At 43.8% G+C, this 12795-nt stretch overlaps 1 protein-coding gene across 1 annotated transcript in view; it reads left to right on the top strand.

The window, feature by feature from the left end:
• Nucleotides 1–3505: 3505 nt before the first annotated feature.
• Nucleotides 3506–12795, top strand: part of RNF121 (ring finger protein 121) — a gene marked incomplete at both ends in the record, with an annotated part of 67505 nt that continues 58215 nt past the window's right edge. Inside the window, one exon of the mRNA XM_080697980.1 lies at nt 3506–3700. Within this exon, the coding sequence (XP_080554106.1) occupies nt 3638–3700 (63 nt within the window). The remainder of the gene's footprint in view (nt 3701–12795) is intronic.

Here is a 12795-nt window from a genome sequence, read left to right as displayed (position 1 = left end):
CCCAGCTCTTAGTTTAATTTTTATTTTGAAACAAGGTCTCACTAGGTTGATGGGAGTCTCATTACTTGCTGAGGTTGTCCTCAAACCTGTGATCCTCCTGTCTCATTCTCCCAAGTAGTGAGACTACAGGTGTGCATCACCATTCCTGACTGCCAGGATGATTGAACCAAGGGACATTCTACCTCTGAGCTACACCCCCGGCCACCCCCCTCTTTTTTTGGTACTGGGATTGAATTTAGGGGCGTTCTACCTGAGCTATTCTCTCACCCCTCTTTCTTTCTTTCTTTCTTTCTTTCTTTCTTTCTTTCTTTCTTTCTTTCTTTCTTTTTGCAGGTCTGAGGATGGAACCTGGGGCATTTGACTTCCAAGCTACACCCCTTGCCCTAATTTTTATTTAATTTTTATTTTTTGGTGGGTTTGGGGATGGAACCCAGGGACATTTGACCTCCGAGCTACATCCCCTACCCTATTTTTTATTCTTTATTTTGAAACAGGGTCTCACTAAGTTGCAGAGGGCCTCACTAAGTAGCTGAGGCTGTCCGTGAACCGCGATCCTGCAGACTCAGCCTCCCAAATGCTGGGATTACAAATGTGAGCTACCACGCTGGGCTTTTTTTTTTTTTTAACAGGGTTTCACTAAGTTGCCGAGGCTGGCCTTGTACTGGGATTGCCACCATGCCTGGGTTGTCCCCAGGCTTTTTTTTTATTTTTTATTTTAAAACAGGGTCATGCTAGGTTGCTGAGGCTGACTCTGAACTTGCCATCTCATGTTAGCCTCCCAAGCACTGGGATTACAGGTATGTGCTACTATGCCAGCTACTAAAATTTTTATAGAAAAATTTTAAGTATATGCAAAAACACACATATTAGTATAACAAACTTTCAAGCATCCATCACCTAACTTCAACAATTCCTTGGTGAGAGATGGAATAGGGCTGGGGGCATAGCTCAGAGGTAGAATGCCCCTGGGTTTTCTGAATGTATTTAGGTGGGTTATCTTTTAAAATATTTATACTGGCCTGTTTTGCTTGTATTTACCACCTCACCCCTGAAAATATAAGTCCATGACCCTGATATGTAAAAGTAATGATCATTATGACCCTGGTTGTAATGTCTTCCTGCCCATCCCCCATCAGAATTTTTTCCCCACCTCCAAGACTTTGCTCATGCCATTGTCTCTGCTTAGAATGATTGTTTTGAGATGGAAACTTAAGGATAGAGAAAGAACACTGAGTCTCTAAAGAAAAAATATCCTTGTTAAAATAGAGTACATCTTAATTTTAACTGGCCATGCTGCCAAACACAACAATCACATGGGTAGTAGCTAACTTATTTGAATAGCAGCTCTAAAAACTCATGTGGGATAAAAGGCACTTACAGTGTTTCTGATAACAAAATAAACAATAAAAAAAATAACTCTGAAGTTCAACTCAAGAGTGGAGAAAGGAAGTATTATGTCACACAATACATTATAATGGTTAGGAATAAATTGTATGTAAATATACATAAATAAATATAGACTTGCCTCAAAATTAATACTGAAAGAATTAAGTTATGGAATGATATAGAGGAAACAGCATTTATACTCATTAAAAAACGAAATGAAGCCAGGCATGGTGGCCCACGCTTGTAATCCCAGCAATTGGGGGGCTGAGGAGGATCCCGGTCCAAGGACAGTCTCAGCTACTTAGTGAGGTCTTTTGCAACTCAGCGAGACCCTGTTTTGAAATAAAGAATAAAAAATAGGGCTGAGGGTGTAGCTTGGAAGTAGAATGCTTCTAAGTTCCATTCCCAGAACCAAAAAAGAAAAAAGGAAATTATATCATACTATGTATTGTTTATGTATATGCATATAATTTTTAATAGAATGGAACAGCTAATTCATAATAAAAATCGTTTCTGTAGCAGGTGACAGGGCAATAGGCCTGAGAATTAAAAAAAAAAAGTTAGCCGGGCATGGTAGCGCATGCCTGTAATCCCCGTGCTTGGGAGGCTGAAACAGGAGGATCGCACGGGTTCGAAGCCAGCCTCAGCTACTCAGTGAGGCTTCCAGCAACTTAGTGAGACCCTGTTTCCAAATAAAATATAAAAAAGGTCTGGGAGTATAGCCCGGAGGTAGAAAGCCTCTGGGTTCCACCCCCAGTACCACACACACACACACACACACACACACACACACACACACAAAGTTAAATTCAAGTTTTATCAGTATTAGTTTACCTTTAAAAAAATAAAGAAGCAAGCCTGCAATCCCAGTATTTGGGAGGCTGAGCTAGGAAGATCACAGGTTTGAGGCCAGCTTCAGCAACTTGGTAGAATGCCCCTGGGTTCAATACCCAGTTTCATGGGGAAAAAAAAAAAAAAAAAAAAAAGGAAGCAAATAGATCATGCTAATCTGGGGTGATGGGAATACAGTGTTTATAATATTCAGTTACTAAGTTTCACATAATAAAATATTATTTTTGTTTTTAAATAAATGGGATGGCTGTAAATGATGTAAATATTATCTTGTAATTTTCTGTTGATCCTAAAATAAAGTCGACTGGCATTGTAGGCATCCTATGATACCACAGGTCACCCTAGTCCTGTTCACCAGATAGATCCAGCCTGGGCTGGGATTACATAGCAAGGTACCTTACTCAGATGTAAGAACAAAAGGGATATTGGAAATCACTTAGGAATATACAAATATGTGGAGGTAAAGCGCATAGAAAGGGGGATAAGGGTAGGAGATGGGGACGCACGAAGTGGGGTAGAAAAGAGTACCTAGATGTATGAAGTGGCGAAACAGCCAAAGTAAAAGAGCAGAGTTGGGAGGCCATGGAGGTCCCGCGAGGCTCTTCAGCTGCTGAACACCCGAGAATAGGCTGATCGGTCCACTTCTTTGAGGAACACCGTTCTTTCCTTTCGGCCACTCCTCTCTGGATCAACATATCCCAGAGCCCCTTACCCAGACGGGAACGTCAAGGAGTCGCCGCAGCCTCAGCTGACAGAGCAGCAGCCTCATTCTCCCGCCAATTCGGCCTCGTGGTCCTCGCCTTCTGACCCCGAGCGTCAATTTCCGCCTGCCGAAACCCAGGAATTCGACCTAGGATCTAAAGAAGTTGCTGATTCTGAAAAATTACTCCCATCGAGGTAAGGCAGCCGGTGCTACCGCTTACAAAATACACGTGCGTGTGTTTTTATATTTCCCCTCGCTACAATTCTCCCGCTGAGAGCTTGACTTGAACTTCCGGGTCACGTCCCGTGCATCATGGGAAATGTAGTCCTTGGTCTCCACGCTGCACTCCTTGGAGTCCATGTGAGGGAGTGTCGCGAAAGTTGCCCCCTTAGGGACTCTTCTCTTCGGCTCTCCAAAGGGAAAAACTGAAGAAATATTTGCGCTAAAATTAATACAAGCCATATTTCTCATTTTCCAAGAAGGTTTCCCTGCCGACGCTTGGATTGCACCTAAATCGTCCCTCCTTAATTCTGAGGCGGGTAGCAGGTAGATGGTCTCTTGGTCCCTGACAGGTCTCCGCCCGTCTGGACGCCCCGCCCTCCCCGCTGGAGTCGGAGCCGCCGATTGGCTGGGAGCGCTTGAGCGGCGGAAGCAGCTGGCTCGCGCGGGCACCGGGGGAGGGGGCGAGCCGTGAAGATGGCGGCAGTAGTGGAGCTGGAGGTTGGAGGAGGTGCTGCTGCGGAACGGGAGCTTGAAGAGGTAAGGGGAGTTGAGAGACCAGGTAAGGAGAGACCCAGCCTGAATGCGAAGGGAGAGGAAGAGAAGTCATGGTGAAGGGGAGTCCTAGGAGAGACGGGAAGGGTCCTGAGAAGGAAGAAGAGCAGCCTGGTGGGCGGGTGTGCGGTAAAGGGAAATCCGAGGGACTCCTGACTCGGAGACCCCGAGGCGGCCATGGGGGTAGAAGACTTGCAATAGCCTCCAGGATGGAAAAGGAGAACAGGGAGAGAGCCTGGAAGGGTGGGGTGTTAAGATGCTGGGATTATTAGTTGGGGGTCCTGGGAAGGGCTAAAGGGCTGAGAGGTATCTTGAGAGTTGGAGGGGCGTGGACTTCTGCAGGGAAAGGCCACATTTACCCTGTGGGAGAGAACTCTGTCCAGGGTTGCCTGGGGTTGGGGACCCAGACCCGGAAAGAGTGCTAATCTATTGATATTATAAATTTGACTTACTTTTAGATAGGAACTATGTTGTTATTTATCTTTACATTCTAGGATTTTGCACACACTGCGTGCTTGGTCAACTTTTGGTCAACGCATGAATGAATGAATGATTGTATACCGGAATTCATGTGTTCACCCATTTAGCTAACATTAAATATCAAATATCATCTTTGTGCTTTGTCCTGGACTAGGTGCTAGGGACACAAGGAGCCATCCCGTTGTAGAGCTCACAGTATAGTAGTGGGAGACAGAAAAGAAGATTGAGCATGCATCAGAAATATTTCTGATATTATGGTGGCATTGAGAAGAGGGTATCAGTTCAGTTTGGGCTAGAGAAGGCTTTCCAGAGTTTGTTGAATCTTAAAAGATAAATTATTCTCTCTCTGTCATGAGTTTCTTGAAGATGAAATTGCAAGTGTCCTTTACCTATCTAGTAGGGATTTAACAACTGGTGTATTCAATTACCAGTGATCCTTGAATCACAGGAGGGAGGAATCAGGAGACGTTGAGTTTGAAAGGACAGGGTTGAGAAGCAGAGAAAGTAAGGAAGGAAAGGGTGTGTAGGGGGGTCCGAAGCCAAAGGCACAGTGATAGCTAGAGTTGCTTTTGGTCTTGTGCATGTGACAGCATGTGGATGGTGATGAGTCTCAGAGAACAGTAGATTAGGAAGCAAAGACTACTGCTTGACGGTAGGTTAAATTGATTTAAGTGATTGGCATTATTAAGGTGGAGGGAAAAAACTGAGAAACTGACAGACGATATCTCAGCATGGGAAAATTAAGCATTGCAGTCCCTTATTTCCCAGTTACTGAAGACTAGAGGTGTTTGGATACCTGTTGATTGGTGGTTTGGGCTGGTTTTGGAAATGACCTCCAAGGCCCCTTCTAGCTTTTAAGGTTCTTTTATTACAGTTGCCTGTGGTTCAGTGAGACATATTTGAAAGCACCCTGAAAAGAGTTAATAGTGTATTGAAGTTATTAAGCTGGGCCTGGTGACGCATGCCTGTAATCCCAATACTTAGAGACTGAGATAGGAGGGTTGCAGGTTCAAGGATAGCCTCAGCAACTTTGTGAGGCCTTCCACAACTTAATGAAGCCTTGTTTCAAAATAAAATAGGGCTGGGCGCGGTGGCGCACGCTTGTAATCCTAGCATTTGAGAGACTGAGACCTGAGGATTGCGGTTCAAGGACAGCCTCAGCTACTTAGTGAGGCTCTTTGCAACTCAGTCAGACCCTGTTTCAAAATAAAGAATAAAAAATAGGGCAGGGGGTGTAGCTCGGAGGTCGAATGCCCCTGGGTTCCATCCCCAGACCTGCAAAAAAAAAAAAAAAAAAAAAGGGCTAGAGATGTAGTTCAGAGGTAGAATACCCCTGGGTTCAATCCAGACAGACAGACACACACACACACACACCCCAGTTGAAGTTACTAAAATGTTAGTTATGGTTTCTTATATGAGATGGTTTTATATGTTTCTTCCAAAGAGAGTATTAGCTGCATATATCAGGGGTCACTGATATACAGAGTAAAAGTTTTGAAAGTAGAGAAAAAAAACTTAGTGTGTAAGTTTTTGTTGTTTGTTTTTGTTACTGGGGATGAAACTCAGGGCATTCTACCTCAGAGCTATACACCCAGCCTCTGTTTTTTATTCTTTATTTTGAAACAGCATCTGAGTTGCAAAGGGCCTCACTAAGTAGTTGAGGCTGGCCAAGAACCCAGATCCTCTTGTCTCAGCCTCTCAAATGTTGGGAGTACAAGGGTGTGCCACTACGCCTGGCAATATTTTTGACTTTTGCTTCATGGTTTTTCTTTATTATTTTAAAGGATTTAACTACTAGTAGTATATGTTTCAGAGTATTATACCTCGAGGTCATTTTTATATGAAATCTCTTGCATTCATCCCAGAAACCTTGTTATTTGTTTTATTCTCTGAGAAAGAATATAATCTATTGTTTGGGGATTTTGTGTGAACTGGTTCTATCCTTTTCTTTGTGTGTTTTAAGAAAGTAACTCTGAGACATAGGAACAGTCCTCTTCAAGCTCCAGAAAGAACAGAGGTCTGGGCTGGCAGACCTTAATTTGTTTCTTCTATAGGCTTCCCAGCTGTTTCTGCTCAGTCTTAACTAGTGAGTGAGAGGGTGAAATCCATCATTTAATTCGTAATTATGGGGATCTACTGCGTGTCATTGGGAATTCAAAAACGAGTAAGGCAGGATCTTTACCAATTTACAATCCAATGAAGAGACATGTAAATAGCCCAGTACAATACTACTAGATAATTGCTATAATAAAAGTGTACGGTAAGTACAGCGAGACACAAGAGACAAGCTTTAGAGTCTGCTAGGGGGGAGTCAGTGAAGTCTTTATGATAGAGATGGGTTTGAGATAGAAAATTAAAGGTTGAGTTGACCTCACAAGCTGTGATTTGCATGTGGCATTAGAGCTGCTTTCCAGTTGCACTTTCTGCTTGGTTGATAGACTACTGTGGAGCCTAGATTATACAAGAGGAAAGGGTAGCCCGGCTAAAATGGGCTGAGTGCCCCCCTTTTCTTCTACTTGGAAAGAAGGCACATGGTGTGCTTTATTATTCAGGATGTTACACCCATGTCCTCCAATATTCGATGTCACTAGCATGCTGCATAGTCTAAAAGAGCAGCTCCTTCATATTCTCTTCTTGGCTTTGTGTAATTTCATTATTACTTCCTTTAGAAGTTGAGAGGTAGCTTGGCCTCTTCTACTTGGAAGAGGTGAATAGAAAAGAGGTCCTAGGAAAGAGCTGCCATTAAAAGGCTACTATTTATTGAGTCCTTACCATAAACCAGCCCCCGCTTATAGACTACATTATCTCACTTATTACTAACTTAAGTCCTCAAAGTTAGGTGTGTTAACTTCATTTTGTAAACAAGGAAGCAGAGACTAGAGAAGTTAAAGAACTTTCCCAGGATGCCCTAGTTTGTGTGTGAGGGTACAGATTCTAACCCAGGTCTGCCAAGCTAAACTGAGCCCTTTGGCTTCCTTTCTTACTCCACTATTTGTGCTCTAGGTATTAGGTAACTTAAAATTGCATAGTGTGGTGTTAATCCCAGTGCACTGTAGGCTGAGACAGGGGGATCGCAAGTTTGAGGCCAGCCTTGCAACTCAGCGAGACTCTGTTTCCAAATAAGAAATAAAATTGGAAGCCAGGCATGGTGGCACACGCTTGTAATCCCAGCGGTTCTCGGACAGTCTCAGCTTCTTAGTGAGGCCCTCTGCAACTCAGTGAGACCCGGTTTCAAAATAAAGAATAAAAAATTGGGCAGGGGGTGTAGCTCGGAGGTCAAATGCCTCTAGGTTCCATTCCCAGACCCACAATAAATAAATAAATAAATAAATAAATAAATAAAATTGGGCTGAGGGGTAGAATGCTTCTGGGTTCAATCCCTAGTACCACAAAAGAAAAGTAAAATTGTATAGCCTTAATTATCTCATATGTAAGAGTTATACAGTATATGCCTGTGATTCAGAAGAGCATTTTGAACCTCACTTTCTTTTTTTTCTTTTTTCTTTTCAGTACTGGGGATGGAACCCAGGGGCATTCTACTTCTGAGTTACACCCCAGGCCTATTTTTTTTTTTTTTTTTTTTTTTGGTGGTACTGGGGTTCCTGGAAACCCTTCTATCTCCGGGCTACACTACCAGACCTATTTTATATTTTTTTTATTTGGAAACAGGGTCTCTTAAGCCAGCGCAGCTGGCTTCGAACCTGCGCGATCCTCCTGTCTGCCTCCCAAGTGCGAGGATTACAAGCATGCGCCACCACGCCCAGCTCCCAGGCCTCTTTCTTTCTTTCTTTCTTTCTTTCTTTCTTTCTTTCTTTCTTTCTTTCTTTCCCCTCCTTCCCTCCCTCCTTTCTTTCTTTCTTTCTTTCTTTCTTTCTTTCTTTCTTTCTTTCTTTCTTTCTTTCGTGGTACTGGGGTTCCCGGAAGCCCTTCTACCTCCGGGCTACACTCCCAGACCTATTTTATATTTTTATTTGGAAACAGGGTCTCTTAAGCCACCATGGCTGGTGTCGAGCCTGCGCGATCCTCCTGTCTCCGCCTCCCAAGCGCGGGGATTAGAAGCGTGTGCCACCATGCCTGGCTATTCTTTATTTTGAAACAGGGTCTCACTGAGTTGTGGGAGGCCTAAGTAGCTGAGGCTGGCTACTAACCTGTGATCCTCCTGGCTCAGCCTCCCCAAGTAGGATTACAAGCGTGCAACACCACACCTGGCTTGAACTTCACATTCTTGATCGAGATAAGTTTTATTAGTGTTCCCCATTTATGTTTGACTAAGTGAAATTCCAAGGATTTGAGGTATGCAAAGCATCTGACTACATAATGTCACCAAAACTTAAATCCACATTTCCAAATTCAAAGTGTTTATCCCTCCCCCCTTTTATTTTATATTTTTTGCGGAACTGGGTGTCGAACCCAGGGGCATTCTACCTCTGAGCTACACTCCCAGTCCTATTTTTAAAAATTATTTATTTATTATTTTTGTGGGTCTGGAGATGGAACCCAGGGGCATTTGACGTCCGAGCTACAGTTCCTGCCCTATTTTTATTCTTTATTTTTTGAAACAGGGTCTCACTAAGTTACAGAGTGCCTCACTAAGTAGCTGAGGTTGTCCTTGAACCACGATCCTCCAGTCTCAGCCTCCCGAATGCTGGGATTACAAGCATGCGCCACCACACCCGGCTAAAATCATTTATCTTGAAACAGGGTTTTACTACATTGTGGAGGACTTCACTAAGTAGCTGAGTCTGGCGATCCAACAGGTGTGAGTGATGGCTGGGTAAGCTCAGTTGTCTTTCAGTGGCCTAACCACAGTGTGCTTGAGAATGAGAGCAGGATAGTCTGGGAACCAGCTAGGAAACCCAGAAGCCAAACTGCTCCTAGGGTCAGTGATATTCTCCTCAAAGGGAGAACTGGCCAGCCTGTAAGAGGTAATACAAGCATACTCTTGGCACTGGGAGCTAGATTAGGATGTAAGGTGGAAAACTTGAGTACCCCACTGGGGCCATCCAGCCCTCTGGCTAGCACCTGTGAATTCTGGATGTGTCGACTCTCTGCACCTGCCCATCTGCCAAAATGATGCTGTACCATGCGGATCAGTGAGTGTTTTCCAGCTCAAGCCAGAGTTCAAATCAGGTATCCCAGCCTGCAACTAACCTGAGGTACTATTGCTTCCAGTGAATAATTTATTTGGGGGGGGGTCCTGTTTTATATATGTTAAAAGAGATGATTGGAGTCGGGCATGGTGATACAGGCCTGTAATTCCAGCTACTGAGGAGACTGAGGCAGGTGGATCACTAGCCCAAGGCCAGCCTGGGAAATTTAGCAAGACCTTGACTCAAAAAAAAAAAAAGGCGGGGGAGGGGAGGTACTGGGGATGTAGCTTAGTAGTAGAGCACTTACCTAGCATACACAAGACCCTGCATTCAGTTCCTAGCACCACAGGGGAAAAAATGGATTAGGTTGCTGGTTTTAAACTTTTGTTTAGTCACAAATCCTTTATTCAAGTAAATTCACACTCTGAATCCTTAAAAGTACTCAACAGAGCCCTAGGGTATTTGAAGTCAAAATTTAAAAAAACCAAGAAGCCGGGCGTGGTGGTACACATTTGTAATCTCAGCACTTGGGAGGCTGAGGAGGATCGCACAGGTTCGAAGCCAGCCTCAGCTACTTAATGAGGCTCTCAGCAACTTAGACCGTGTTTCCAAATAAAGTATAAAATAGGTCTGGGAGTATAGGCTGGAGGTAGAAAAGCTCCTGGTTTATACCCCCAGTACCACAAAAAAATAAAAAAACAAACAACCAAGGAGCTATCTCTTGCAGCCCACTTATAGTGAGACTCTGCTTTATGTCCTTTAGCCTCCTCTGTTCTTCCCTGGCCCAGCCCTACCAATGTGGTTTCATAATTGTTTCCTCCACTAGACTGTAAGCTTCATGAGAGAGCAGAGTCCAAGTCTGTCTTGTTTACTGTTGTATTCTCACTCAAGTCTCCTGGCATACAATAGACTCCAAGCAGCTTTTGATGATGATGATTTGGGCTGCAGGGGAATGATCCCACGGGTGTTCTACCAGTGACTATTTCCCTAAGCCCCTTTTCTATTTTATTTTGAAACAGGGTCTTCCTAGGTTGCCTAGGGTGGCCTCAAACTGATCTTCCAGCCTTGGCCACTTCCAGGCTTGATCACAGCCTGAGTAGCTGGAATTGTAGATGTGAACCACTGTGCCCAGTGGCATATGTTTGTGTGTGTGTATCGGTGTGTGGTACTGGGGGTTGAACCCAGTGGCATTCTACTTCTAAGCTACACCCCCCAGCCCTATTTTATTTTATTTTATTAAAAAAAATTTTTTTTCCCCTTTGGTGGTACTGGGAGTGGAACCCAGGGGCTTTTCTACCTCCGGGCTATACTCCCAGACCTGTTTTATAATTTATTTGGAAACAGGGTCTCACTAAGTTGCTGAGAACCTCACCAAGTAGCTGAGGCTGGCTTCGAACCTGTGCGATCCTCCTGTCTCAGCCTCCCAAGTGCTGGGATTACAAGCGTGTGCCACCACTCCCAACTTATTTTTTTAAATTTTGAAACAGGTCACTAAATTGTAGAGACTGATCTCAAACCTGTGATCCTCCCATCTCAGACTCCCAAATACTGGAATTACCGGCGTATGCCACCATACCTGGTGGGATGTACTTTTTTAATTGAATCTTTATAATTTCCCTATGGTAACTGAATTATCGGACTAAATTTTGTCACAGGCTCTTTCTTGCTCTAACATACCGTGCACCGTGTTCCTGAATATGACCAGGTCTTTGTTGGTGCTGTTCTGTGTGCATAGAACACCTTTCCCTTCCGAATCCTACCTGTCTTTAGGGTTTTAGCCTAAGGCTCATTCAGCATCTAGGACTTTTCTGATCTACACCTTTAGCTTTTCCCCTGCCTTTTATGGTTTTCTCTGTGAAAGTTTTTTCCTTCCCTTATCAGTTCTCGAACTCCAGAGACTCCAGAGACCCCTTCTGTGTGCCAGGCGCTGTGCTCTGTGTGATAACACCAAGACATAAAGTGTGATAATTGTCCCTCAGGACACCACAGACTAGTAGAGAGAGGCGGATAGTAAGTGGTGCAGGAAATGGCAATGGGCATTGCATCTCTTCTTCCCACCCCCGGGGTGAGCCCCCAGCAGGCAGGCCGTGGAAGCCTCATCTCTGACTTCTTCAAAGCAGTACTCACTGCTTCGGCTGTTTGTTTTTCTCCATGGGTTTCTCCCTGTAGACATTTGACAAGTGTTCCTTGTTTCTAGGGATTTTCTTCTCTAGGGATTCTTGGACCAACCCAAGATCTTACTGAGGGATTGAGGGTTGTGTGACTGAAGTTTAATCTTGGATATCTGTTTATCCTTGTTTTTTTTTTTTTTTTTTCCTTCTTCTTCCTTTAGACATGTAAAATGAGTGGTAGCTTAGTGTAGAGGGGAGAAAACCCCCCACTAGAGTAGTAAATAGTAGACCTAGATTCTAGCAGATGTGTTTTATCTCAGACATAGCCAACTGATAATAGATGCTAGAAGGCTGTGCTGAGGAGGTTTCTGAGGCCAGGGTGCAGGAGAAAGTGCTGGAGGGAGAATGCTGAAGGCAAAATAATGGAGAGTACTTACTCTGTTCCGAGTCCTGTGCCAAGTGTTTTCTGTGCACTATCTAACTGAATACCACAACCTTACAAGATACTATTATTATTACTCCCATTCTTTGTGTGTGTGGTACTAAAGTTTGAATCCAGGGATAGTCTATTTCTGAGCTACAAACCTAGCCTAATGTATGTATGTATGTTTGTATGTATGTATTTTTGAAACAGAATCTTGCTAAGTTTCTAAGGCTGGCTTCAATCCTGTGATCCTCCTGTCTCAGCGTCCCAATTACTGGGATTACAGGTATGTGCTATCATGCCCAGTGTTATTACCCCTCTTTTACAAATGTAGAAACTGAGGAATAGGGAGTTTAAATGACTTGCTTAGCATCATCTGCTCAGGTAAGTGGCAGAGCTGGGGTTCTCACGTTCAAAGCCATGCCAAGGCCTGGCTCTTAACCGCCCTGGGCAGGATGAATACTGTCTGCTTGCTCTCCTGTGAGACGGTCCCACTGCTTAAGTCTGGGATTTCATTTCCAGAGGGGATTTGACTGAGGCCATGATATTTGTCTCTTCCATCAGACTTTCTCCTTGAAATCCCTACCCACTCTTTTATCCCTAGTGCCTGGCATAGAATACAGCTCCGTAAATGTATGCATATGCGAACTCAGGAAAGATTTTGACCTCTCTGTACCGCACTTCTTTATCAGTGAAATGATAAATTTGGACTTGCTGACCTTGGCGGTCTCTTGCAGTTTTGAAAGTTCTGGATCCCAGGGTTTTTCTTTGCTTTATGTTTTCTGCAATTTTTGTCAGATACACAGTAAATATTAGTGATTGATTAAATGAGTGAAGATATAATTATTCTTTTTTTTTTTTTTTTTTTGGTTCTGGGGATTGAACCCAAGGGCATTTTACTACTGAGCTATCTCCTTAGTCCCCTCCCCCCTTTTTTTGCAGGTCTGGGGATAGAACCCAGGGGCATTCGACCTC

The sequence above is a fragment of the Muscardinus avellanarius genome, assembly GCF_963383645.1.
Source record: "Muscardinus avellanarius genome assembly, chromosome: 1".
Taxonomy (NCBI): Eukaryota; Metazoa; Chordata; class Mammalia; order Rodentia; family Gliridae; genus Muscardinus; species Muscardinus avellanarius.
The sequence above is the reverse complement of the archived record's forward strand: the minus strand, read 5'-3'. Positions and strand labels throughout refer to the sequence as shown.